At 43.5% G+C, this 26,961-nt stretch overlaps 1 protein-coding gene across 1 annotated transcript in view; it reads right to left on the reverse strand.

Moving 5' to 3' along the window:
* iqsec2b (IQ motif and Sec7 domain ArfGEF 2b) overlaps positions 1 to 26,961 on the reverse strand; it is a 32,397-nt gene extending 5,436 nt beyond the window's left edge. The window contains 7 exon segments of the mRNA XM_075475102.1: positions 89 to 255; positions 352 to 474; positions 794 to 955; positions 1,060 to 2,114; positions 2,305 to 2,622; positions 2,716 to 3,001; positions 25,210 to 26,961. Coding sequence (XP_075331217.1) covers positions 89 to 255; positions 352 to 474; positions 794 to 955; positions 1,060 to 2,114; positions 2,305 to 2,622; positions 2,716 to 3,001; positions 25,210 to 25,658 — 2,560 coding nt within the window. The 5' untranslated portion in view covers positions 25,659 to 26,961.

The following is a 26,961-nucleotide window of genomic DNA, read 5'->3' on the forward strand; positions in this document are numbered from 1 at the left end:
TTTGTTACATGTCATAAGTGCATGCTAAAACTGATGTGTTTCTTCAAGTCATTCAGTGAGTGCATTTGTCTTGTCTGTCCGACAGCACCTCTCAAGTTCTTGATGAAATCCTCGAGTTTCATCTTCCTCTCAGCTTTGACATTGGGACTGTACATGTCTGTGTTGAGGAGGATTATGGCAAAGGCCAAGATGAAGATGGTGTCAGGGTTCTGGAACTGCCGAATCAGGGTCGGATTACACACACAATATCTCTGACTGAGGACAAAAACAACACGACCAAACGTTTTAAATTTGACACCTTAGCCACAGCAACTGAAATCTAGGGCTTTTAACTACACGTCACATACTAACCTGAACGCCTCTATAAGCCTCTCCACCTTTTGGGCCTCTCCTTGAACTTTAATTTGGGCCTGGAATTTCCTCAGAGCATCATCGATGTCCATACCTGAAAAGTCCATCTCATCCACCACACAGCTGAAACACATATCAGAGGTCCCGGTTACTACACACCCTGCAGACTAAGAAATATTCAACCATGCAGAGCTTGAGCATCGAGTCGCCTGATATATTTATTATATGTGTAAGGGGATAAAGTTTGCCTAAAGGCTGTATCCACTCAGGCATGGAATTAGAATCGTGAGCTGAAACATGATGTTCACATAAGCTGATATGAGTTAGATCTGAGTATAGAATCATCTGGAGCTTTCAGACATGTTGGTCTTGCACTTTCTGATCCAATACAACCGTTTGTCTGAGAAAAAAAAAAAATCCAATCTCTCTTTTGAGTACTCACTCTAAAACATCTTTGTTGAATTGTTTCTGTCGGTTTCCCAGAAACTCCCCAATCATCTGCCTGCTGAGGCCTTTTCTCTCCAGGATGAAACGAGCAATCCCGACAGGAGTGTCTGATACGAAACCTCTCTCTATCAGGTACTGGATCCCTTTCTCTGGCTTCCTGTAGTTGAAGAAACATTACCGTGAACTTTTTCCCTGCATCTGTATGAACACCATCTTGATAGTTACTCACAAGTATTTGTGTTTATTAGTACGACATCTTACTTATTGAAAAGATTGAGACCGATGCGGTACTGGCGTCTCTGCACCACATCGCTGTTGAAGGGTGGAGAGTCCCAGCTGTGCCGGCTCTCTCTCTGGTAAGTCTGCTTGCCTAGAGGAGGCAGAGGCTCCCTCAAGCTGTCCTGAGATGAGGAGCCTGAGCTGCAGTTGACTGTCTCGTTGGAGTTGGTAGTGGAGTTGAGTGAGTCATTGTCTCCGTCGGAGCAGCACGGTTGCTCCAGACCACCGGGTGGCAGAGCTGTAGAGGAGGAGGACGACAGGGGGGTGGTGGGGGGCTGCTGTGGGGAGGAAGAGGATGAGGGTGTGTCAGGGTACTGATGGTGATGGATAGGGTGGTGGTGATGGTGGTGGTGGGCTGCCACCTGGTGTGGGATATGTGTGGGTATGGGTCTGCCAGGTGCCCGGGTCTGACCCTGGGCAGCTGCTGCAGAGGAGGTGCGGCTGCCTGTGTTCGGGGACTGTTTGAGGGTTCCCTGAGGGGAGCCTGAACCTACCCCTGGTTCCTGCTCGTAGACCAGCTGTCTGTTCAGGGAGCCCCGATCTGAGCGATCACTCATGTCTACTGAGCTATCACTGGGTGGCTCAATAGTGAGAAGAGGCAGGTGTGCGCCCCTTTGACGGTAGTCTCTGCACTCAGTACACGGGGTGCTGCGCCGACTGTTGCTGCTGCCACCTCCCTCAGTATCCCGGCTGTCCTCACGACCTCCCACGCCACCAACAGGGCCCCAGTACTCTGTATCTGTGCTGCTGGGTGCCCGGTCGAGGGATAGCGGAGAGGACGGCATACCGTCGTCCATGTAAAGGGTGACATCACTATAGGAAGTGGCTGTACTGTCACCATGCATACTGAGCCCTCCTCCTGCACCCCTGCCTCGTTCTCCCAAACCTCTCTGGGAGGAGGGATTGCTGCTGCTGCTCCACATACACTCTCCAAAGTCTTCACTGATTCCTCCACCTTCCCTGCTGCCCTCCTGGGAGTCATCGCGACCCGCGCGGCAGGTAAGGGCATCATCTATGGAGTCAGCTAAGGACTTCACCTGGAAAAGAAGAGAGGGGAGCTGTTCTAAACCAAAAACTTTGTGTCAACAGGATGCTTTCTGGGTTTAAGGATGACAAGAGTAGATAGGCAGTTTAGTTGGTTTGCCTGCTTGTTTGATCAGTCTCGTTTGGTTTAGCCTTACTTTTTTGCTAAGTTCATCATACAAAAACAACTCACAACAATTTTACCTGTTTGGAGAAGGAGTCCTCTAGGCGGGTGAAGTCTCCAGGGCGGTCTGGATCGGGGGAGTGAGGAGGCCCTATGGCCACACTATGGGTGAAGTTGGTCTGTGTCTGGGCCTGCTGCGGAGGCTGCCGCTCGTCAAAGGAATACTGGAGTCTCATGTTGGACAGGATGATGCGGCGCGTCATGCGACTCTCTGAGGCGGAGCTTCGGAGGCGCTCGAAGTTCTTGTTCATGCGATACTGTCTGAAAGCAGTTTGAATGGTCTTAGCTGCTCTCCGACTTACAAATGAGCCTCCGTACTTTCTCTCCAACATCTCTACCTGCAAAGGTTGAGAGATGAAGAAAAAAATAGATTCGCAGTGTGGATGTTATGGACAAACTCCTATGACCAACAGAAACGTGAGTGTTGCTACCTTCTTATCCTGCAGATCTGTGGACAGCTCATAGCTGTCAGAAAGGGCCTTGCATCTCTTGTTCTCTTCTTCCTCTTGCTTACGGAGGGCCAGGCTTGCAGGTTGGTGGCGTGTTCGCAGTGCCCAGGCCAAGCTGGCAGAGCTGGAGGCAGCCACACATGAAGGGCCCCTGGGAGCACCACTGCTGCTGTCACTGTATCGTTCTGAACCTCGCAGGTAAGGCGTCTGGCCGAAAGAGCTGTCTTTGTGGGTGCCTGTCTCTGGACACTGGGATTCCCCTTCCACACTACAGAAGAAAAGAAGAAGCTATTAGAACGAGTCATAATCGCCCTGACTAAGTATTAAACCAAACCTTTTGACATGCAAAATAGAAGTACATCAGAACTAACAAAAATTGACTTACTTGTAGAGTTTAGAGCGGCGTGAAACTAACCATCTCTTACTGGAACTCATGATGGATTTATATTAGTGGCAAATTCTTAGTGTTTCAAGCAGTTCCAGCCCCCGAGACCTCACAACTTTCCTTGTCTACATAGTAAATTGCTAATCCAACAGATAAAAGTTTCTGTCATCTATCGCTCCTTTTGAAGAGTCCAGGGTTTGGTTAATATTTTGCCAAGCCAAATAGTGTTTCTTCACAGTAGGTTTGTCTTCGTCAGACAAACTCAACAGCAGTAAAATATTTTGAAAAGTCAGCAATTATCTAAGCATACTCCGCCGCTGCGACATACCAGCAACACTATACTGACAGAAAGGATCAGGTTGTTACATTAGCAGCAGGTGTAAAACAGGCACTGTTTACTGTGAAAAATCACATAATACATGTATTAAAACTTCCTACCAGATTCTCTCCAAGTCCATTACAAAGAAATAACTGGAAGCAGTTACAATTTGCAACCAAAGAAATCCTATATTCAATCAGCATTATAATAATCACTAAACTTATCGGGGATCAAGTAAATCCAGAGGTCCTTCAGTGTCCCGTTACAACGTTTTGACCTGATAAAATCCACCCCAGACGGTCACTCGGTGTGTGTTTGGGAGAACAACTACAGTCACGTGTTCCTGCCTACATTTCCTCCTTGTGTTAGCCGCACCCCCTTCTGTCAGCTGTGCCCTGTCCCACAGCGAGTCAGAGAGTACAGCCAGGGTCAGGGATGTGTGGGAGCGCTACATTCAGCACATAAAAAAGGCTGATCATGACAGGAAAACATTGCTTGTGTGGTTTCAACCTCCAGCATATATTCGGCTCTGTATCCCATTTCAGATCAGATGAGAAAAAAACAACCAAAATGGCGTCTTCATGAATTCCAAATTTTTGTTCTGAGTGGGAAATCCACAGTCCTCCCTCACTCTCTCCTTGAGTTGTCATTGTTCCGTTGGATTGCAGACACTTCCTGTTTTAGCGTTCGGTTTGTAAAAACAAGACCAGACGGAAAAAGCTACTCAGGGAACGAGGAAACATTTTAATTAGTTGAAATTCTGATCTTGTAAGTGATATCGTTGAAACGTCACAGTTACTTCTCACACCAAAACTTAGAATGGTTAGAGTGGGCTGAGGGGAAAACGTTGAACAATACAGGGTCCTTTGACAGGATATCCTGTGCCTTCAAGTGACACATGACTTAGCTAAATGGTTGTTGAGTCTAACAACAGAAGTAGGGACAGTGCTGTTATGGAGCAAAACAAAAGAGTCTTTCAAAAGCCAAAAATGTAAAAACGCAACTCTGACATCTATTGGGAAATATATATTACCACAACCAAAAAAACTCATCAACAAATCCTTATCTATGCTACAGATACGTCACACAGTTAACAAGATGGATTTTTTTCTGCACCATTTTGAGCAAAGCAATTAGGAGCAACAAGTTGTGTGTACAACTCCACATCCTCTTGAAAAGTAAATCCTGTGCAGCATCATTTATCATTCCTCCTCCTCTGCTCCTTAAATAGAGAGGCTGAGAAGAGGGAGGGGGGTTGCTTAGTGACGGTTGCTGTGGGACTTCTGTGGGCGGCGAGGCAGTTGTTAGGATAAGAAGCGTAGTTGCCATGACGATGTATTGACTGTTATCATTATTAAGGTGGGTGTTATTAAGATGCTCCACAGGTTGTGAATGACAGTCTACATAATACTTGCCTATTTATGAGTGCAGTTAAAAAGGATGTTTACAGAGAGTGAATTCTGCATCTTCTAAACCTGTTGGTTTACAGAAATGAGTTATCACAGAATAAATTTTAGTTAGCTATCGTCACGTCTCATATAAACTGCATGAATATAAATATTCTGTCTAACTCAAATGGCTCCTTTTTATGACATTGATGATAGTCACGTAACATCCTCTGTGGAGCGCAGGCAGTCGCAGAAAATTGTCACCTTACTGTGATGTCCAGCACATCAGGAAGTAACTTCAGGGCGCCAAAAGCCTTATTTTATATATTTCTCCCAGAGTAAAAATCTAAAAATGTTGCCAAGTTTAACAATTACCACTTACTAAGAGACCAAATATATGGATCATCTGAGAATATACCCATAGAATTTTTAATTTCCACAGTCTATATGCAGCTAGTCCAATACCCTGCCCGGTCTCACAAGAAAACATGTAATAGGTACTACTTTGACAAGTAGGAGTGTCCAATAATGGCAAAGAGATTGCGAGGTGGTAATGATTAACACTGCATAACGTCGTAACTCAAACCAACCACAACTAACAGCTAAGTCCAGTGTTTTTAGACGATACTGGGTCAGTTCGAATATGAAATTGGTTCTCTAGTGTGGGTGTCCGTGGTGTAATACCACCATCCGCCCCTCTTACCTCCTTATAAAAGTGAACATGTAATTGTTGTGCAATATCACATTAGTGACATTGCCACAAAATGCCAAAGGAAAGCATGTTGCAATTTTCAAAGAAAAATTTTAGCATGTAACATTTGGTGTGATTTTATCATTATTGGTGCAAAATGTTTCCATGTTACCATTTTAAAAAGCAGATGTAGACTAAAACACTTTGTTGCCCAGAGACTAGTGCAAAGTTTTAAAATCTTTGAGTCTTTATTGGGAAACTACTATATTTTGAGCTGCGGACCAACGTAGCTGTTACACATTGTGGTGAGTAAATGTGACACATCCAGCAAGGAGCAAGGCAAAGGCTGGAACCAATTAAACCCATTAGCTCATTCTCCTCTCTTAAGCACATTGGATAAACTACTGTGGTCCCTGCAATAACAGAAAAGTGGCAGTGCAACATGTTGCCCTGTAACATCTGTGGGTCTATTGGGCTTGTTCTAGGAGGGTAACAAAAAAAAAACTTGTTCTTACAGTAATGCAAATAAATTCATGGATATTATACTGCATTTCTACTAATAGATCCCATACATTCCAAACACAGTGTTACTTTTAGATTTAAGTGCTGGTAATTCAATCATTCATCATTCATACCCACTTTATCCTATTCAGGGTCACAGGGCAGGGCCTGGAGTCTATTCCAGCTATGAGAGACAGAGTACGCCTTGGACAGGTCGCCAGTCTGCTGCAGGAACAACACAAAGACAAACAAAGCACTCACTCCTAAGGTCCATTTAGCATCTATATCAATCGATCTAACAGAGTGAACCCATGCGAGCACAGGGAGAACATAAAAACTCCCCACAGAAAGGCCCCTGCTGGAATTCAAACTAGGAACCTTCTTGCCACGAGGCTACTGTGTAAACCACCACACCATCGTGCTGCCCAACCATTCGTTCAGTCTGGTAATTTTTCTTTTTCTTCGCACACATTCAGTCATGTCTTTTCAGGCATTGCTACTTCCGACTGCCTGACCTTTGACAGACCTTTGACCTGTCCTGCCTCTAATCTCCATTCACCTATTCCTTCTCTGCCAGTCCGCTCCCCAATATATATTCAATGGTCCTCTACTTATCTACCAGATCATCTCTGTCCCAGGCACTTTACAGCTGCAGTTTGTCCCCTGTGCTTTTCATGCCATCCTGATTTTTGCAACATTGTAAAATGACACTATGGAATGATAAGAATGCCACAAAACATTAGAAAATCTGTTCAAGAATGAGATAACAAGGAAATATACATAGAAATAAATCTGTTTGGAAATAATATAATAAAAACAAGACTGAACATAAATTAAAATGTGTTCTATCTATATCTAAATACATTTGTTTTTATTTTTAAATAGATACCTTTATTTCTCAAACTTAAATTGTTCTATTTCAACATAAACTTTCATTCAATTCTTTTTCTTTTATTTTTCAAGAGAAAACTCCAAATTCAGTTTTGTAGATGGAACAGGAGAGAACACTTGGCAACAATAGTGTTTACTTCTCATGTCAAATGACTTCAGAGACAGATTTTGTTGCGCAGTTATGGTAAATAAATAGACAATAGTTGAAGTAGTTGGAACCAGATTGTGGCTCAAACCCGACAGGCTCGGAAACAAATACTGAAGATAAAGCAGTCTAATTAACATTCAATAAGTCAAACATTTACTTTTATTATTCAAATATACAATTGAACAATTGATCAAAAATAATGTCAAATTAAATAAAATTGCTTTTAATTGCTCTTTTGTGTTTTGTCATGTGTCTTCAGAATTCCATATTTATCCATCTAGTTCCCAAAGTATTTTTTGTTTATTCTTTTACCGATTTATTCTTTTTTTTTTTTTTTGTGCCACTGGTTATTCCAGAGTCACGTCTTTGGGCTCTTATGTTTCTTTCTCTTTGCAGAATTCAAAATTTAATATGTTTAAATAAAAAATAAATCTAGCAAACTAATGCTAAAATTAATTCACAACAACAACATTACTACAGTACTATAGAAATAAGGTGCTTGATTTTCTGATCAGATTTTACAGAGCACCCATCAGTGCCAAACACCCCAGTGAGGATTTTAAAATATAATTATATCACTGCCCGTAACCAGGCCAGAGGTTTCTGCTTTATCAAATATCTAATTATAGGAGTGAACAAGAACCTTCGAACAACAAGTCAAACAATAATTAGCCTCAAGGGATAGGAAAACAGGTAAATAAGACTTTCATCACAAGCAGGCAACAACATGGAGAGACAGAGAAGGCGAGGATGTTCGTGTAAAAAGTTTGCCGTTTAACACATGAATGTGGCCATATCACAGCCGGCATCTTAATCTCATTATCTATGTAAGAAACCCTGTTTCCAGTTACAATGCCAGAGAGAGAGAGCCTCTCTAGAGGCGCTTTCCTCAAGACCAGCCAACAGTTTCACTACCTCCAACCATTTAATTGGAGCAGATGAAACAGATGGTTGAATGCTAATAAAATAAAAAGTGATCACTGATTAAGTTTAAAGAACAAAAGAAGTGGGCAGAAACTAAAAGTGAATGGGCTTGTGCATTGTAAAGAACTATTTTTACTCCCTGGCTCCTTTTCTTCCATCATCTAAAATTGATGAGCTGACAGTGTGCGTACTCGTGTATGTGAGCTTGAAAGCGCAGCAGTGGATGTGACCGTGCCACTGAACCCGCAGCAGGACACGAAGGCTGGTGGATTAACCTCTCTGCAGCCTGCCGTGGGGATGCCAGTAATTGCATCAATCTGTCTGTTGACTTATTTCCACCAAAGCATCAGCTCAGTGTAGTTAGAGGGTATAATTTCCAATCCTTTTATCTCCAAAGTTCAGTATAAAATTTTCACATTTGTCCTAAAGCTCATAATACAATATGTGGACACAGAATAATAGGAAGTGCAGAGCAGCCTTCGGTAAGATACCAGCTAATTGCTTTGGAGATGTCTGGCGTGATAATGTTTGCCATTAAGTTTTAAAAAAGGTCAGAAAAACTACTCAGTAGCTCAGTAAAACTACTTCCAGAACAGTCTGTGCAAATGTGATCTCATTCTTTCAAACGACCAAACTAAAAGGAAACAATCGCATCATTCAAGGGTCGGAGCCGAGCATTCCTCAGCCGCCAACACTCTCCAGCTGCTCAGCTGTCTCATGCACTGCATGCACTGCTCACTGCTTCCCGTGACTGTCCGGTTCAAAGCTCAAAGAGGCTCTTGACAGCAGAGGAAGCCCCTTCAGGTTAAACTAAGGCTGTGAACTGACAAATAGAAGTGAGTGATGATGCTAAAAAGTGGCAGTTCTTTTTTAAGCATAATCTCTTTGGATAATCTCTGGCACAGAAGCATGAGATAATGATAAGAAATGTGTTGCATAAACAGAGAGGAATGTAAAAAAAAAAAAGAGTAAACTTTCATAGGAAACTGCCTTCCCTTATTTTTCTCATTTCTCAGTTTAGTGGTAGTTTGTCTATATTTGACATCCTCAGAAACTGTTTTTGTGGCAGTCCCCACTAATTCGCTCTAGGTTGGGTGCATCTTATTTATCCTCTGCAGCGCATATATCAAAGTGCTGGACTTGAGAATTCAAGAACAAAGAAATATTACAACACAGCATGAATAATAATAAAAAAAAACTTTCTAGCATTTCTGTTTACTCCATAGCAATGTGCTTTATTTGCATCTCTTAAAGAGTAAAATGCAGCTATGTGATCTGTCATCTGAACAGCATGTACACACAGGATATGTCCTGAGCTCATCTTCCACCCGTCTTTGAGTTCTGTCAGTTTTCGAGCTCATGTTTTTCTTTTAAACACACTTTCGCTTTCTCTCTGTGATGATTAAGTTATGTTTTACCTACAACAAACTGACAACAATGTACTCCCCAAAACTCTAGCTCATAAGCACCACGTCCCTGCAGGCCACCATACAAACACACCAGTGAAACAAGCAGCCACATCTCTGGCTGGTGCCAAACTAAAGCTCATCTGTGACAGTCGTACAAGCTGAGAAAAAAACTGTGTTCTTACCATGTTGCCAATGTGAGAGAAAGGTCCCTCGCTACCTTCAGCAGCTTAATAACAAACACACCCTCTCTCCCTCCAACTTCTTCACACGCATACACTTTCACATTGGCTCTTATTCACCCTGCAAAGCCGCACAGACTGCATTCTTGACAGCCTTTTGACAGCTGTGAGCTTCCCTCGTCCTGCCCAGCATCTCCCTCCTCCCTCCCTGCATCAGATCTCTGGCACATGCACAGTCACTTTCATTACAGAACGCCAAACTTAGCGACAGCTTGTCACAATGACATGGCTTATAGGAACAGACAAAAGAGACACACTGAAGAAACCCATTCATTTATTGATACAGGGGAACGGGAGGAGTAAAAATATTGATGTTATCATGGCTGCACACATTAGCGGTGAACCTTGGTGTGTACAGAAGTACAGGCTAAAGTGAAAGAAAACATTTTCTCACAGATCAGTGTTAACACATGACGCAGAAATAGCTTCTTGTTGTCATTTGGAAAGACTGATCACTAGTCTCTGATAAGGGGTTGCAGACCACAACAACAAAGGTCGTTTTGTTTTTCTCACACGCTGGTCTAATTTTATGCACTTTGACACCAACAGGCCACGATGGAGCCCCAGGATAGGCAGTGGTCCCTTTAGTTGGGATGTGGTGGTACTAGGAAAACCAAGGAAGGGGGGGTGTATGTGCCTCAGTGAAGTTATGGGGCCTATTGCTGTCTTTGAGGAGGGAGCCCAGCACAGACGACCTGCCTATTTGTGTTTTGAATTCAGATGAATGCACCTGAGTTTTAAGAAATCATTTCAAGGTATCTCTAAATCCAGACGCACGTATCCACAACTGGACATTTCTTTTCTTTTTTGGCATTCCTTTTAGATCTTGGCACAGTAGTAAAAAGAACACCAAGTTCTAAATGTCACAGATTAAAACAGGAAACAGTCATTTTCACCTAAGAGGTTCTAATCTCCGTCACCTAATTTAGAAATTCTGATCAATTTACTGACATAACAGTTTGATAAGCGTGGGAGTGTGATGACTTTTTCCATGGGACTGATCAGTTATCTTATGAGAATGATGAAAATTATCTTCAAAGGGTTTGTCTTCACTTTAAATATATTGGGGGCTTAACTGACTAAATGGATGTAAGTTGTGCCCTGTGTTTACTGCAAAGTGGACAATGTCCTCAGAAGCAGCCGTTGTGTCTCAAACGAATAATTTCATGTGATCAAGAGTTCCTGCGCAAGTTTAATTAATTAATTACCAGATAAATACTACTTACTCTAGATGCACTTTGATTTCCATGGGAAACACTAGATTTTCACCAGCCAAGAGCAACATACTAATCAGGCTCCCAAAAATAATGCCATATGTGCTCTGCATTCTGCGCGGATAGGCACTAACATTTGAGGATTACGTGCACCGCACAATAGACACATTACTGGAAATAGCTTTTCTATCATTTCTTTTTGTGTCTAGATGGGTACAATGTCCTTGAGGTAGAGATGAGTGACGTAACAGATATGCACAAGCACCATTCCAGCGTGACTGAAAAAAAACACAGCGCAGTTTACTGGAACACACACAGAAAGAAAAACTGTCTTCAGGAGTGAGAGATCTTTATTTTTTCAGAGCATGAATTACACCAGACTTGACTTGACTGAATAAACACGATGGACAAGAGAATGTTTATCAGATGGAACAAACATGTTAAAGAAACTGCATAAAAAGAATATTTGTACATCTACTATGCTAGCTTCGATGCATAATAATAATGGCAACTGGGACAGAAGTATGGCAATCTGCACAGATAAAAAATGACATGACTCAACTAGTGGAACCAAGATAGGCGTGAATGCCACAGTAATGAGCAGACTACAGTGATGCGCTCTGACAGCTGGATATGGCTGCAAGTAAAGAAAAAAATAGACATGAATACAGAGAGAACACAACATCAAGATTCCCTTAAGTGAAAATTAGCACACAACCCATGTGGTACATGAATAAATCAATGACAGCTCACGAACACTGCACGTTGCATGCATTTCTATGTTGTTGTTTTTTTTCCCACAGCTAAAATGCAGCAAGACTGAGTCTGTTTGGTGAACAGTGAGGTCCCAGTTCAGTGGCAGCATGTGACAGAGCTTTCACAGGTAAACGCGCGAGTCGTTGTGTGGTCGGTCACACCGCAGCTCAGCGAGAGGAGGGGCTACTGCAGCCCGAGGCAGAACAACAGAACTGATGGGCTCCCTCATCCTCACCCTCCGCGCTTAGAAAAACAACAAGCCACGACACAGAGAGAAACACGGGACAGCAGGCGGACAGACAAAACGGAGAGAAGAAGAAATAGCAAGACAGAGTGAAACGTAGTATGATACAAAAGCAGAAGGAAAGCAGGTGGAATCTAGAAAAGGTAGAGGGAGTGGCATTTCAAGATAAAAATGGACATAAAAGGCATCTTTGTCTAAACTGATGGTTGCTATACGTTGGGTATAGGGGCGTCGCAGCCGTCTAATGCCATTAGATGGCAGTGTTGGAGCATTGCGCGCAGATGTGTCTAAGAACAGCATCAGTTATTTGAAGGATAAATGAGAGGAGGAGATAAAAGAGGGAGAGAATTTGCCAGGTTCACTTGTGACTCAGTCAACCTTAGTCCCAAGGCTTAATGAAGATTGCATTTCCTCTCGCTCTACTTGAGCTGTGTGTTTTTCAAGCAAGTAGAGCCAGCCAGCTATTGCTATTAGTCACACTTGGGAGTGGTAGGTGACTGAGGCACAGGCTTCTAAGAAGGGTGGAGGAGGAGGTAAAGGAGGTGAAGCAGGAAAGCAAGCAGACGAGGATTAAATGTGAAAAAGGTGATGGTGACAAATTAAAAAGGGTACTGTCTGAGGGAGAGAGCTGGAGGTTGTTGACAGACTTTGGGATTGCTCGAGAGATGACGCACAAGGCTCCTTATGAGGTTGAAAGGGGGTTTATTCCTTACTTATTGTACTCACTGTTATCAGGTCCTATTGTGGCCCTTACCTGTCGTCCTGCGGTAAGCTTTGATCAGTGGAGGGGCAGCAGTACTGATGGAGACTACCGAAGCTGTGAACTGTCAGACTGGTGGGAAACAGAGCGGCGAAGGCAGCACTGCTCGCCGCCGTAGGAGTGGTGGGAGCCGAGATGGGCTGCCCTGAAACAAACGGAGGCCGGACACTGACGGGAAGGGCCGGAGATGGACGACACACACACAAACACGCACACACACACAGACATGAAGGAAGCAAAGAGACACAGACACATAAAAGTCAGCAACAAAGCAGGAAGAGAAAGCATCTGAAGCTGCAGACTGATAGAGAGAGAAATCGTGGAGCAGCAATGGTAGTAGAGGGAATGGCACATTTAAAAGGAGAAAAGAGATGCAGATGTGTGACAGTTTGTACAGACACGAACAGCAGCAAGGTGATATCCTCGCGACCACACAAACATAGCTGTGAGCTCACTCCTGATAGTTACAGTAGGTTACTGGCGGTTTGAAGGCTAAAGCATTAAGAATTCAAGGCAAAGAAATAAGTTTTAAAATCCCAAGAGCTGCCAGTGAGAGTTTTGCAACATCACTCAGATGTATTATATAAAGTCCTATACTATTCTACAGCAGAGTCCATTGGTGGATCATCCTGGATGGAAATGGGAAAGCACTTTCTGTAATGCAAGCAAAAGTGCACATGAAACACAAAAGCCTCTCTGCTGCTCCCCTTCTCCAGCAGGAATTAGAGATGTTCCATCTGCGGTTGAAGAGAGTGCAGTGGTTGAGATTAGCATGTAAATGGCTGGTTTCTCACTAGGGCCAGCTGCTCTCAAGGACACGCAGTCCGTGTCACTTTGGCGTGGAAACACAAATGCAGGGAAGTGAGAGTGAAAAAGGGAAGTAAGATGCATTTTAGCAGTTTACTTAAGTGTGTAAACTCGAGCTAATGTTTTCTTTGCTTCAGATCTCATAAACCAACTTATTGTTTGCAATAGAGAATAAATAAAACACATATTACATGCTGTAAAATGTGAGATGCTTTACTGTCAGCTCATCTCGACCTTGATGGCAGCGACTAGCCTGATAAACTTGGGACAGCTAAAAAGAAAAAAAGAAAAAAATCGGGACAGGGCTCTCTTTCTTTAACAGTCTGTAAATGTCTGGCAACTGAGGAGATCAGCTGCAGGACCTTTGGAAGTCAAATGTTGTCCCATTATTGTTTGATACAGGATTCTAGCAGCTCAACAGTCCTGAGTTGTCTCTGTCATTTTGAGGCGTTTCACAATGCTCCAAATGTTCACAATTGGTGAAATGTCTGAACTTAAGGCAATGACGACCAAGGACTGTTGAGCTTCTTGACAGACAAGAATGGGACATCACATAACATACCGACCTCTGTAAATAACACGGGTACTGAAAGGGATAAAGAAGACCTGCACATACTGTAGGTATCAGGCCTAAAATAGAGGGATTTTTACCTAATCAGTATCCCTCTTCAAACTCCACGTTTGTTCAAATGCTGAATTCAAGGCCTCAAAGAGGCCAGTAGTTGTGGAGCAATGTTCATTTGAAGTTTCTGTCCCCCTTGTGAATGTAAATCTAACTTTGGCTCTCTTTAAATGCTGCCTCTAGTTCCTTCTGCTTTATGAAGAAAATATCTGTCTCAATACCCTCTAAATAATCCACTAATATAAGGCTCTGCAAAGGCTCCAAAGTGTGGGTGTGGATTTTGGAGACGATTCTTTGTAAGTTCAGCAATAATTCAAGTAGAATTCAGTAGGATACAATACAGGTAGATACAGTAAGTAGATACAGGGAAATTGTGACTCACGGTGGTGGTAATGACACCCAGTTCCATCAATCAGAGGTCACTAAGTGCTGCATCTGTGTGTAACTTTAGCAAAACAATGGAAGACACTGTAGTTTTCTCTGGATCCCTGCCAAATCAGACCTGTGATGGCACGTTTGGCTGCATGTCATCCTTCAATCGCTGGTTGTTACGGTGGTGTCCAGCAAACAACATGGCCTGGATAGATGATTGGCAAACTTTTTGGGGGGAAAAACCTGGTTTGACTAGGAGTGACTGCATCCATCATGCTTTGAATGGGGCAGCTCTAATATTTAGAGATATGGCTGAATTTATTAGCCAACCCAAACCACGAGAACCCAGGGGTGAGATCAGGATGTGGTGAGCTGCAGTCTTGTTTGATACACTTTTCTGCAGTTTCCAACCTGCTGCCATCCTCCCGAAACGCCATAATGAAAGTCTGCTCCCCTAAGTCTATATTAGACCCAAGTGGCTTTTCACAAAATGTACCCTTCATTATACCCTTGTCTCATTGTCATCATGTCTATGTCTATGCTGACAGATTATGTTAAGGTTGCTGTAGTTAAACTTTTAATTAGAAAAACCTCTATCTAACTAAATACCTCTATCGAATCTCCCTTTTATGTCTAAAGCTCTTGAAAAAATAGTTGCAACTCAACTTTGTCATCATTTACGCAGAAATAATCAGTTTGAATAGTTTCAGTCAGGATTCAGACCGCATCATAGCACAGAAACAGCACGAGTGAAGGTTATCAATGATCTCCTCTTGGTGGACTTGTGCTTGTCCTGTTGGACCTCAGTGTTGCACTTGATACGATCAACAACAACATTGTACTGCAGAGGCTTGAACATGTTTTTGGGATTATAGCAACTGCACTGGACTGGTTTAATTTATTAAACCTGATAGATTGCAGTTTGTTCATGTAAATGTCTTCTTAACACACCAGTGTAAGGCATGGAGTTCCACAGGGTTCTGTGCTTAGACAGATTCTTTTCACTCTATGCATCTTCCATGAGGTCATTTCTATGCAAATGGTACTCAGCTATATTCATCCGTGAATCCAGATTAAACTAATTAGTTGGACTGAAAGCACTTCTTAAAGGCACAAAGACCTGGATGACTCTGAATTTTCTGTTAGTAAATTCAGGCAAAACTGCAGTTGTTGTCTTTGTGAGCAATTCAGGAAGACCCTGTCTTGCTATGGTTACTCTAGATCAGAGGTCGGCAACCCGCGTCTCTTTCATCCTTATGCTGAAGCTGCGTGTGGCTTGGGAAAATAAATGAAAAAGTATCCAATTGAAGTGTGTTTTATTTGTGTTAGTTTTTTTTTTATTATTGTAGTTCTAAATTGGAACATTATTGTGGTCTTGAAATATAAAAATAAAATTATATTTCATTATTTTCATTATTTTTCGTCGTCCAAAATATGCGTCACACTCGCCGAAAAGCCGGTAAATGCCCGCCAAAACGCTGTGCATTTACCGAGACTTTCAACCCCAGGTAGGCCAAGTATGGAGAAATGTAAGAAAAGAAAAATATCTGAAGAAAATAGAACATTTAATGATGCCTGGGCAGATTCATTTGCATTTACAAAGAGAGTGGCTTATCAGTAATTTGTGGCGAAAAAGAGACCTTCAACTCGGCATGTTTTCTTTTCATCATTATTTTTTTAAGAGTTTAAAATGTTCAAAATGTGTTCATAATTAAAATTTCATTTTCTCTATAGCACTTCATGGATTTCGTAAGCAACACACTATAGTTGTTTATACAAAGCGTAAAGGTAAAAAAAAAAATATCTTCATTTTAGATGTCAAAAAGTATTTGCGGCTCCCAGTGTTTTCTTTTCTCTTTGAGTGTTAAAGGTTGCCGACCCCTGCTCTAGTTGGCATTACCTTGGCTATTACCTATTGGCTTCCAATACTACCATGAGAAACCTTGGAGTTATTTTTGACCAGAAAAACACTTTCTACTACCACATTCTTTCACCTTCATAATGTTGTCAAAATTAGGAACAGTCTGTCTCAGTGATGCAGAAAAACTAGTCCATGCATTTGTTGCTTCAAGATGGGACTACTGTAATTTCTTATCATTGGGCTGTCCCGAAAATTCTCTGAAAAGCCTCCAGCTCCAAAATGCTGCAGCGAGGGATTTGTTGTGAATAAGTAGGAGTGCTTGCTGTAATTTAGCTTATCTACACCGGCTCCCTGTTAAAGGAGAAGTTAGTTTTTTTAAACCTCGACTTTATTTCACAGATTTCATAAAATACGTTCATCTACTCACTGATAACAGTTTGGTGAAAGTCTACGTCCTTCACAAGATATTTAGATTACTCGAGATCCGCGTATATCCATATAACGGGAGAGAACAGGGCATAGACAATACAGCCTCTAAATAAAGCATTATCTGTCTTTAGTTCACCAATACTTTAAGGCGAATGAATGAATGAATGAACACGTACAATTGAACTGTTAGCTCATAGCTGCCGTGTTGTTGTTATTGTGGGCTATCGGGGGGCTTATGGAAGCTTTCTACTGTGACAGAGCACGGGGTAAATAAGCTGTGCTGCAGCGGCGCGTGGCGATGAAGTCATCTCAGTAGACGCATTTGTAGAAAGCTTCCTACAAGCCCCCAGATATCTAAATATCTTCCAAAGGATGTCAACTTTCACCAAACTGTTATCGTGAGTAGATGAACGTATTTTATGCCAGAAATAAGGTCCAGGTTTAAAAAAACGAACTTCCCCTTTAAGTCCAGAATTTGCATTACCAATTCCAAAAAGATTTTGATGCTGCGAAATAATGTATGAATACATTGTTTTGCAAATCTTATAAAACAAGAATTGTATTCACAATAGAACATAGAAAACAGATCATATTAAATTTGATAGCAGCAATGAATCTCAGCCATGAGTTGGGATGGGGCAACAAAGGTAACCAGTGCTAAAGAGAACCAGCTGGAGGAACATGTTGCAACTACTTAGATCAAATTGGCAACAGGTCAATAACATGATTGGATAGATGAAGAGGATGTAGGAGAGGTAGAGAGGACCCAGGAGAGGTAGAGTCTCTCAGACGTCAAAATGGACAGAATTTCAGCAATCTGCAGACATCTCTGTCAACAAATTGTGGAGCAACTTCAGAATATTGTTGCTCAACACAAAATTGTGAAGATTTTGAATATTCCATCATCCACAGTCCATAACATCATCAAAATATTCAGATTCAGTGACATGGAGATCCTTGCATGGCTTCAGAAATCGATGTTTGTGAATTAAGTTCACTATGCCATCTACAAATGCAGATTACAGCTTTATCATGCACAAAAAGAAGCCATATAGGAATATGAACAAGAAACTTCCTCCTCCATCTTCTCTGGGACAAAAAACTAATTCAAAATTAACTGAGACAAAGTGGAAAAATGCTCTGAGTTCAGATGAATGGTGGTTTGTTATAGGCACTCAGTTCAGAAACCTGCATCTCTGGTGGCATGGAAGTGCATTAGTTCAAATAGAACTGACAGGTTGCACTTGGGGAAAAGCTCTATCAATGATGAAATGCATGAAAAGGTTTTAGAGCAACATTTGTTCCCATTCCGCAAACATCTTTTTCCAGGGAGAAGCCTTGCATATTCAAGCCAAACAATGCTAGACCGCATACTGCATCTCTTACTCTCAGCACGGCTTTGTAGTAGAAGAGTCCGAGTGCTGGACTGGCCAACTAGCAGTCCAGCAGCAATCGATGACTAAGAAGATCCCGGACTGTAAAGCAACCTGAATCCTATATCAGACAAGAATAGGACAATGTTCTAAAGGTCCAGGAACTGGTCTCCTCAGTTCCAAATGCTTCCATACTTTTCTTAAAAGAAGAGTGGATGCTCCACTGTGGTAAAAGTGGCCTCGCTTCAACTTCTTTTGAGCGCTGCTGCCATCCAATTCAAGATGAGCAAATATTTTTATTGAAACGTAAAAAAAAATCTAATTTTCAAGATTTGATGTTTTCTCTCATCTTTTACAAATAAAATATTGGTTTGGGAGATTTGCAAATCGTTGCATTTTGTTTTTATTCACATTGTACACAGAACACTGGTATTGCATAACCATACACAACTATGGTTAAAAACAAATGGGCTAGAAGCTGATAGCCACTGTAGAAAATTAAGAAAAATTGGATTGGATTTTTCATAGAAAATGGATGGATGGAGATTGGTTGCCAATAATAAGAAAAAAGATTAGCAATAATTGTCCTCATATCCATCATGAAAAGGGCAAGTCTAGCACACTAAGCGAGTGTTGGCAACACCTAAAGAAGAGCAAGATCAGTGAGTGTTTAAGGATATAATCGTGTAGGTGGTGGGTTTGTTTGTTTGGTGCAGATTATAAAAAGTTCTAGTAATATGAAAATAAACCATCAGTGACTATCTAATAAGATGAGTATGGCATCTTGTTTATTTCTATTTATAAAGATTACAGGGGGGTTACAAGTCAGCGCCTTGATAAGACAAATTTCAAGCTAATTTACAAGCACAGATGCTATTTTTACTAAACTATCCTGACAAGATGTGAACTGTGTCTCCTTAATTTCTCTTTATTCTCTGTATCAGAGAAAATGAACCCCCCCAGAACAAATGCACCCGTTGACCTGCACAGCCTTGGATGGAGATGTGGAGAGAGGCAAGGAGGGAGCTGTTATATAAGCCCGAGCGATGCTCGTACACAGTGTGTGGTCTTAAACTGCCAAGATTTGTATTTTACCAGCAGTAACTAATGCCTCCTGTTGGAATATCCCCAGTGTGGCAACTGTTGACAGGCTCATCTACAATCTGATTTGTGCTTCACAAGCAGTTACGCTTGAATCTCTGAGTGCCATGAAAAAAAAAAGAAAAAAACACACACACACAAGGCATTCTTCTTTTTGTCCTCTGTAGAAAAAAGAAAAACACATACCCACACAAAATCTTAGTATGTACACATCTTTCATTCTGTTATCCGAATTACCACACAGAGAAACATGGTAACAAAGAGATGAGGTCAAGATATGAATCAACGCACCGCAGGGCCAGAAGTTATTCGTCAAAACAGAGAAGACAAAGGACGAGAGAGAAAAAGAAGCACGTTGGGAGAATTTACGAGGTTGCTTGTATTTAAAGCAATGAACTGACAGCAGCTGGAGGCAGGAGGAAGAGTGGGAGGAGGGGGAGCAACACGAGAGTGGGAGAGGTTGAATTCAGAGGAGGGCAGGGGTGAAAATAATCAAGACGAATGGAGGTAAAGAAGGGCGGGAGGGGGGCTGGATGGTTGTTGCTGGATTCAGTGTTTCCTCAAACCTGTGCTGTAGCATGGGGGTGTCAGCGTGTAGGTGAGCGTCTATCTATAGACGAGCGAGGAGAGTGGGAGCAAGGCTCACATGCGGCTTTCAGTGGAAGACACTGAGCTGCACTGTTGTGGCAGGTTTATGCACGTTTCACACAGCGTCCTTGTGCGTTTCCGGGGGATAGTCTGTGAATCTCTCCACTTCCAAGCTATGCTTTCAGAATTTTTTTTCACCATTGTCGATGAAATCAGAGTGTGGGAGCGCACTGCGTCATCCCACCTCCAGCTTGCGACCCACCTGACTCTGGCTGACAAACCGAGATGTTTGATAAAACAAGCCGCATCGTAGCTTAAAGTTGACTGTGGTTTTTAATACTTCCACCAGCTTTTCCACAACCATCCTCACTGGTTTTCCACCACGAGCTTGAGTCTCCCGCTGCTTGGCAACAGTGCGGACTAACTGAGTGGGCGTTTGGCGTTGAGTGCCAGGCAAAAGCGCTGGCGAGCAGGGGCCCGGTTACAGTTACGATTCAGCTACGCACGCCAGGCACCCGCTGTACCCTGTGAGCTTGTGTGCAGATGTGCGTGTGTGCAGCACAGGTGTTTGATTTCCACTGGAGGTGACTCACCCAAAAGAAGAACAATTAGACTTCATTTTCATTTAACGTGGGCGGCACAGAGGGAGTGAATGAGAAAATGATATACCTGCAGATCACCAAGGGGAACACTGCAAAGACTGAAACGGATGTCGGTCAAAAAGCATGACTAAGTGTCTGAACCCGTGTGCCTGAGAAACCACACCTCAACTTTTCACTGACAGAGATGCTGTCACTTGCGTCTTGGGTTTGTCCCCTCCATCCCCATCAAGCACTCATTCAATCCTTCTTCTGTCTTTCACCCTGCTCCTGCTCTCACTCCTACCCTCTCTTCATTTCTCTCCATCTCTTTATTCTGTGTCTCTCGCCCACAGAGTTCTTCACAGAAGAGCTCACAGCGTTCCCACGGTAACCAGTATCCCTATTCTGCTCCGTAGAACGTGTGCATGAGTGTTTGACAAATATCCCGCCTCAAAAGTGTCACTTATCCGCATCTGAATGGGAAAGACTGTGAATAAAGCGACTGTAACAGCTGGGAAAAGAGGGGAAGCGCTCCTGCGTTTTCAAAAGCTCGAGTCCAGTCTGAACGGCGGGGGACACGATGATCTCCTGGTCAGAAGGGGGATGCATGATTACATCCCCCAGTTGTGTTTAACCCACTGATGACTGGACAGCAGCTTCTGCACCCTTCACTAATGACAAAGCAAGACCTCTAATCTGAGCGCTAATTTACCACTGCTGCTGTTAAGGACACAACTGCCATCTACACACAGCTGCCACTTAAAACAAAGCAAAAAAGCAATGGAGGCTGCTGCAAACAGACAGGGTGCAAGATGAGGAGGAAACAGGGAGGAGCGCGAGTCAGGATCAGGATTTAGGTGATGGGGAGCAAGAGGGTGGAAAGGACGGAGGCAGGACGGACAGATATGTAATATTGCAACTGTCTTGAGGCCAGCTTTAGTTTCCACAGCAACTATACTGCGTCTCTCGCTGCACTCACACTCCAAGAACATTTCACTTACAGTGAAAAGCTTTACATCACAGCTATTCACTTGTTTTCTCACCATTTCAGATTCATGGTACTGTATATGCAGATAGATGCTGAATGAAACTGTGAGCATGAAGTGAGGGACAGGACATGTGCTGACGGAGACTCCAAAGTTTAAAATATCAAATATAGTAAAACTGAGCAATTCACAAAGATTTTCCATTCTATGAGAAAGCCTGCCTCAGCTTTCTTTTTTTTTCTGTATTTTTACAGCATTTGCTGCCAAGAAACTGTTCAAAATGGGCAAAGATCTCTTGGAAAATCTGTCTTTACATGTAACATGCGTGCCGATGTAAAACAGAAACTATAACTGTGCATTACGCATTAAAACCCAGAGTGCCTGGCTGTGCTGAACGTGACCATCTGTGCACAGAGTTGAGGTCATTGGACACGCTAGGGATGAAATGCAGGTGCTCATTTTGCGCTGGGATGGAGATATTCCAAAATATGTGTCTTCTGGGGTCTGGATTAATGTGGAGTGAAATGACTAAATATAAATAAAAACAAGATTTTTCCTTTGCGTGCACAGCACGAAGCCATGAACACTCACTTCACTGGAAGGCAAAAAGCACCACCCACAAACAGTTGCCTCCCACACAAACACACACATCCATCATTTAAATTTACGTCAAGCTAAACTGCATCACGGTAATCATTAGCACTGCTGTGATATTTTAATTCTCAGCTGAATAATACACAGTTTAATCCACAATGTATCTTGAATAAAAAAACATAGAAGATTGGCTTCTTGAGAAATCAACAGCTGCTGCTCGCAGTGGGTGTATTCTAGAAAGTCAAAACAAATCCAAAGAGAGCAGATTACCTCTCATCACATCACATACTGTAGCATGTTTGCACCAGGTCAGATCGAGCTCAGCTCAGCGTACCCACACATCTGCCTGGGGCTTGCTCCTTTCTCTAAGTTGTAACTAAGCTGCCTTAGTTACAATAGGATGCAAGATACAAGGAAAAAACTTCTATCAATATGTATTATGAGCTCGTAATTTGCGTCAAGAAAGAATGTTCAATTAGCAACAATAGCTGCGCTTCAGTTAAATGCAGGCAGAAGAGCAGGAGAGCTGAGAGGGGAAGAGAAAGAGAAAGGCACAAAAGTCCTTTCTGCAGCTTCTCTGAGTCATATCTGCAGCAGTGGGAAACAGAAACAGCGAGGGGGAGAGAGTGAGTGTACGTACGTGGGTATGTGAGAGTGAGCATGAGTGTGAGAGGTAGAAAGGGTGGAGTGGGGGTTGCAAAGGGGATGGGGTTAAATGTGGTGGAGCTCCACTAAATTAGCCAAACTGAGCTGCTTCTGACAAAAGCCCATCACCGTTCTTCTACAGATTTCCCAAAACAGAATTCAAGCCAATTTCGCTGAGAGCAGAGCCCTGTGAGGAGAGGGGCTGGGAGGAGAAAGGCAAGCGGAGACACAAGCACCTGCACGGCACTCTTCGCAGCTTCTGTACACTCCCACTGTGACAGTCAGAGAGGAAAGATAGCACATCTCCTTTTTACTTTTCCTTCTCTCTTGCATTATGCAATAACTCTTCTTTGTATATCAACTCTTCTGGGGCTGTAGTCAAGACCTCCAGCTGCTGCCGCCTCTCATCCTTTGAGCTGTGCGAGAACAGCTGCATGCATGCAGCACATAATGAGCAATTCAATCTCTCACCCATGCAGCGAGAACTGACGCACGGTTATTACAGGACAGCGTGTAAAGCAGACTGCAGGGACATATCTGCTACATAATAATGGTCAGAGCAGGTGAAAACCCAAAACAGCAGTCCCACTTACAAAAAGTCACACCAAACACACACACACACACACGCACAGCGGTAACTGTCATCCTTGGACTGGTGGTAATTATCCTCTGGTCACACTAATTAATCTCTCATGCCTGCCTTCCTCCCTCTTTCACACTTTTTTTGAGCACTCACACCAACACACACGTGCAAAATGCACTTGAATGACTTTTCCCAAAATAACAAACAAAAACATCTGCCACGCTCACAGCGGACTGTGGCGATGCCCTCAACCCCGCTGCGTCTTGGAGAGGGGACTTGACATCAAGTATCATTTCACCCCAATGCCTCCGACTCCCCTTGTTCACACTGCCATTAGCGGCACAAGAGGGACGTATCGGGCCAGCATTTGGGACAGATGTTTAAGGCCGAAAGAGGAGGTAGCGACTTTGCTTTGATGCAGCTCCCACACGCATGACTAATAACATGGAGACAGTTTATTCAGTCTGGAACCAAAATTGAGGCTTATGTGAGCCACAGAGAGGCACGGAGCAGCGATGAGGACTCTTGCTTGGGGGGGGGGAGCACAACTAATTGGACAAAAACAAAGCCAGCTCCTGAATGTGGCCTTCTCCTGAGCTTTTCTCCCTCCCTGGCTTACACACCCTATTGACAGATGGCGAATCAGTGTGTGTGTTCCACCTTTTCTCTTTTAGACTGAGGCGTGCCGAGCGAGGTCGCCCGGTCTCTTTCCTCCCCCTTTTTTCCCTCTCCCCCGTCATCCTTCGGGCCATATTTGGAGCGTCGCGGGCAGTGACGACGAGGAACTTCAAGTTTGTATCAGATCCATTATTAGAGGAGAGTGCACTGTCAGTGACCACAGCACAACAGGCCAGTTTGGGTCGGGCTGAGTCACAGCCAGACGGGGACAATATGGCTCTTGTTGTGCAACTATTTACTGACTGTCACACTCCATATGTTACACTTATCTGAGCCCGGATGTAAAGTCAGCCACAGCTGCTGCAGGCAGTTTTCATGGGAGGATCAGCAAGATCTACATTAGCTATTCTCCGTTGCATTTAACACCCACATTAATAACTAATATGTGCGTCTATCTAATGACTAAGTCCTCTCCAGGGAGGAGGAAAAGGTGCCAGAGAGGCAGACAGCAGACGAAAAGACAGCTCTAATGAATAAGGGATTTAGGTGAATCTGAATCAATCATTAGTTTTAGGATTGAGAGCGTTAGAAAACAGATAGTGAGCAGAATCAAGTGATAACTGCTGGGATGACTGTGCCTTGAGAAACGCATATCTAAGGGAGCAACAGTTTATTTCACTGTGTACTTTTTTTTTTCCGCATGAGTTGCTGCCTACTCACAAAGCTCAATGCTTCCAGAACAAAAGCTGACTCTATCCGTGCGTGCGTGGTTAAGTTAAAGCGAGGACAGATGCACTTGTTGTTTGCCAAAGCCGTGTTTGCAGCTTCAGTCCGGCCTTGAAATTAGGACAAAAAAAATGAAGAAGGAAAAAAAAAAAAATCATCGAGACCTACCATCCCAGAGTTTAGAGTAAAAGAAAAACACGATTTTGGCAAATAGTGGATGGCTTCTCTGGTCCAGAAAGTTTAGACGACCACAAAAAAACAGACCCATAACCATCCTGCTTTAGGTTTTCCTCGGCATACTACTACCCTCACCCACACATATCCCACGTCAAACAGATACCATTACACAAATCATACTTTCTGCGGGCAAAATTACACACACCATGATGGGCACCTTGAGCACTTATCTCTTTACCCATAATCCTCCAGCAATCAGTACATTTTCTTATGGTGTTTTATTGAAATATCCTCTCTCAGGTTTGGTCCCATCACTGTGAGGATTATCTCTGATGCCTAGAAAGGCTGAAATCTCACACAGCCTGTCATTATGTGGGCTTAGCAGATAAATGTTCTGTCAGATTGGAGATCTTAAGCAGACCGAAGTCTTCCCTACAATTTAGAGCAACTTGGACCAGATTACTGACACTCAAACAATATGACGTGAAGCCACTTATTAGACGTGGAAGCCGGCTGAAGGGGCCTGCGGGTTAAGGGCACTTACTTTCTGCGTAAGGTGGAGCTGGCGTTGGTGTCTGTGCTGTCAGTGCGTTCCAGCCGGTCTCGCTCCGTGGTGGAGGAGCTGCAGGAGAGGCCTCGCGTCAGCCTGGTGTGGCTTCTCCTCTCCCTGCTGGGTCCAGGAGCTGTGGCTGGTCCAGCGGTCACCTGAGATTTTGAGCTGCTCCCATTCCCACTGCCCTCCCCACCTCCGATGGGGAGGGACAGGGGCTGGCTGTGGTCATGGTTCTGCTCGGGGGTGTCCGACCCGGGGGTGCGCGGGCTGCGTTCCTGCCTCAAGTCCTGGTTTTCTTGGCTGACCCGGTCCAACTGGCCCTCCAGCTCCTCGATGCGCCGGCGCTGTGTCTCCAAGAGTTTGGCCTGGCTCTCAATGATGTTGTTGAGCTCCAGGAGGTACTCCACAGCCCGGTTGGGGCTCTCCGGGCTGGTCTCCATGATGGGAGCCCTTCCGCGAGGGGTACGACCGCCACCGGCCACAATTTCAACCCCGTGGGGCCGGAGATCCACCCCCCCCACCAGCCCTGGTGAGTTGGGGGGAGGGAGGGACCAACGAAGGCTCTGCTGAAGTTTAAGTATTGGCTTTGGATGTTCAGAAACAGAAAGTCACAGAGGTGAGGAGATCGAGGATTTCAGAGTGACTACATATCCCGAAGGATGAGGGCAAAAATGAGCATTATAGCATCTTAGTAGACATTAAAGACGATACAAAGCCAAGAAGACAGTTCAAAGCTCAAAAAGAAGCTCATGATGCTGTTGATAGTCTGATTTTGTGAAGTCACAGTCATTTTGTCATCAGCAAGCAGCAGGTCAAGAGTTTGGGGCATTATGACTAAATTATTGAGCAAAAATCGAAAAAATGGAATGAGATTGGCAGGGTGTGACAGAGGTAAGGATTGTCTAATAGAGGCCTTAAAATCATATATGATAAACTTTTATTTCCGTATTTCCTGACTAAGCTAAAAATAGATATTGATATATTAAGAGATGAATAAGTAGAAGATGAATTCATCCTCTAACTGGCGTCATATCCTGCTCAATAGCTCTAAAAGCTGTGGCATCAGCTTGAACTTAATTATAAAAACATCAATTTAAAGGGGTGGGGGGTGGGGGGTGATGGGGGTGATGCTAGTTATGATTTACCACTTATTACCAGGCGCTGTCAATCATTACATAACAGCAAATTCTCCCTCCCACGTTCAACGTCCCCGCAGTCCATCATCGTCGCTTTCAACCCATGGTTTCATGTGTCTTTAGATCACAGAAAGTCAGCAGAGCTGGTTTACGAAGTTCATTCTCAAAAGTCCAAATCGTTCCCTGTGATCCGCAAAAAAAAACTACATCCCGCTGTTTCAAAGGCAGATCCCAAAGTGCGAGTCTGTGGTCTTTTTCATCCGAGAATAACGCGGAGTTTACCTCCAGGTCACGAATTCCCGAAGACTGGCGATAAAAGTTGTCACCTCTGGTAGACCAACAACTGCACGGGATATTTTTACAGTCCTTGGGTGTTGTGTCAAATCTTAAAAGTGTACTTTTGTGTTTGCCGCCTCCGACGCTGATCTGAAACCGGTCAAAACGAGCCCGGAGCGTCCTTTCCAACTTGTCTGGGTTTCAGCTTGATCGGGTCGTCAGTCCACGCAGAAATGAGGCTGTAGGTTTCCTCCGAAGTGGCGCACAAGCTGAGAGGTTTCGCTCCTTGTGCGTCTGAATTGCAGCTATGCGCACGGCTGCTGCTCTGGAG

This window comes from Odontesthes bonariensis, chromosome 10 (genome assembly GCF_027942865.1).
Source record: "Odontesthes bonariensis isolate fOdoBon6 chromosome 10, fOdoBon6.hap1, whole genome shotgun sequence".
In the NCBI taxonomy this organism is placed as follows: Eukaryota; Metazoa; Chordata; class Actinopteri; order Atheriniformes; family Atherinopsidae; genus Odontesthes; species Odontesthes bonariensis.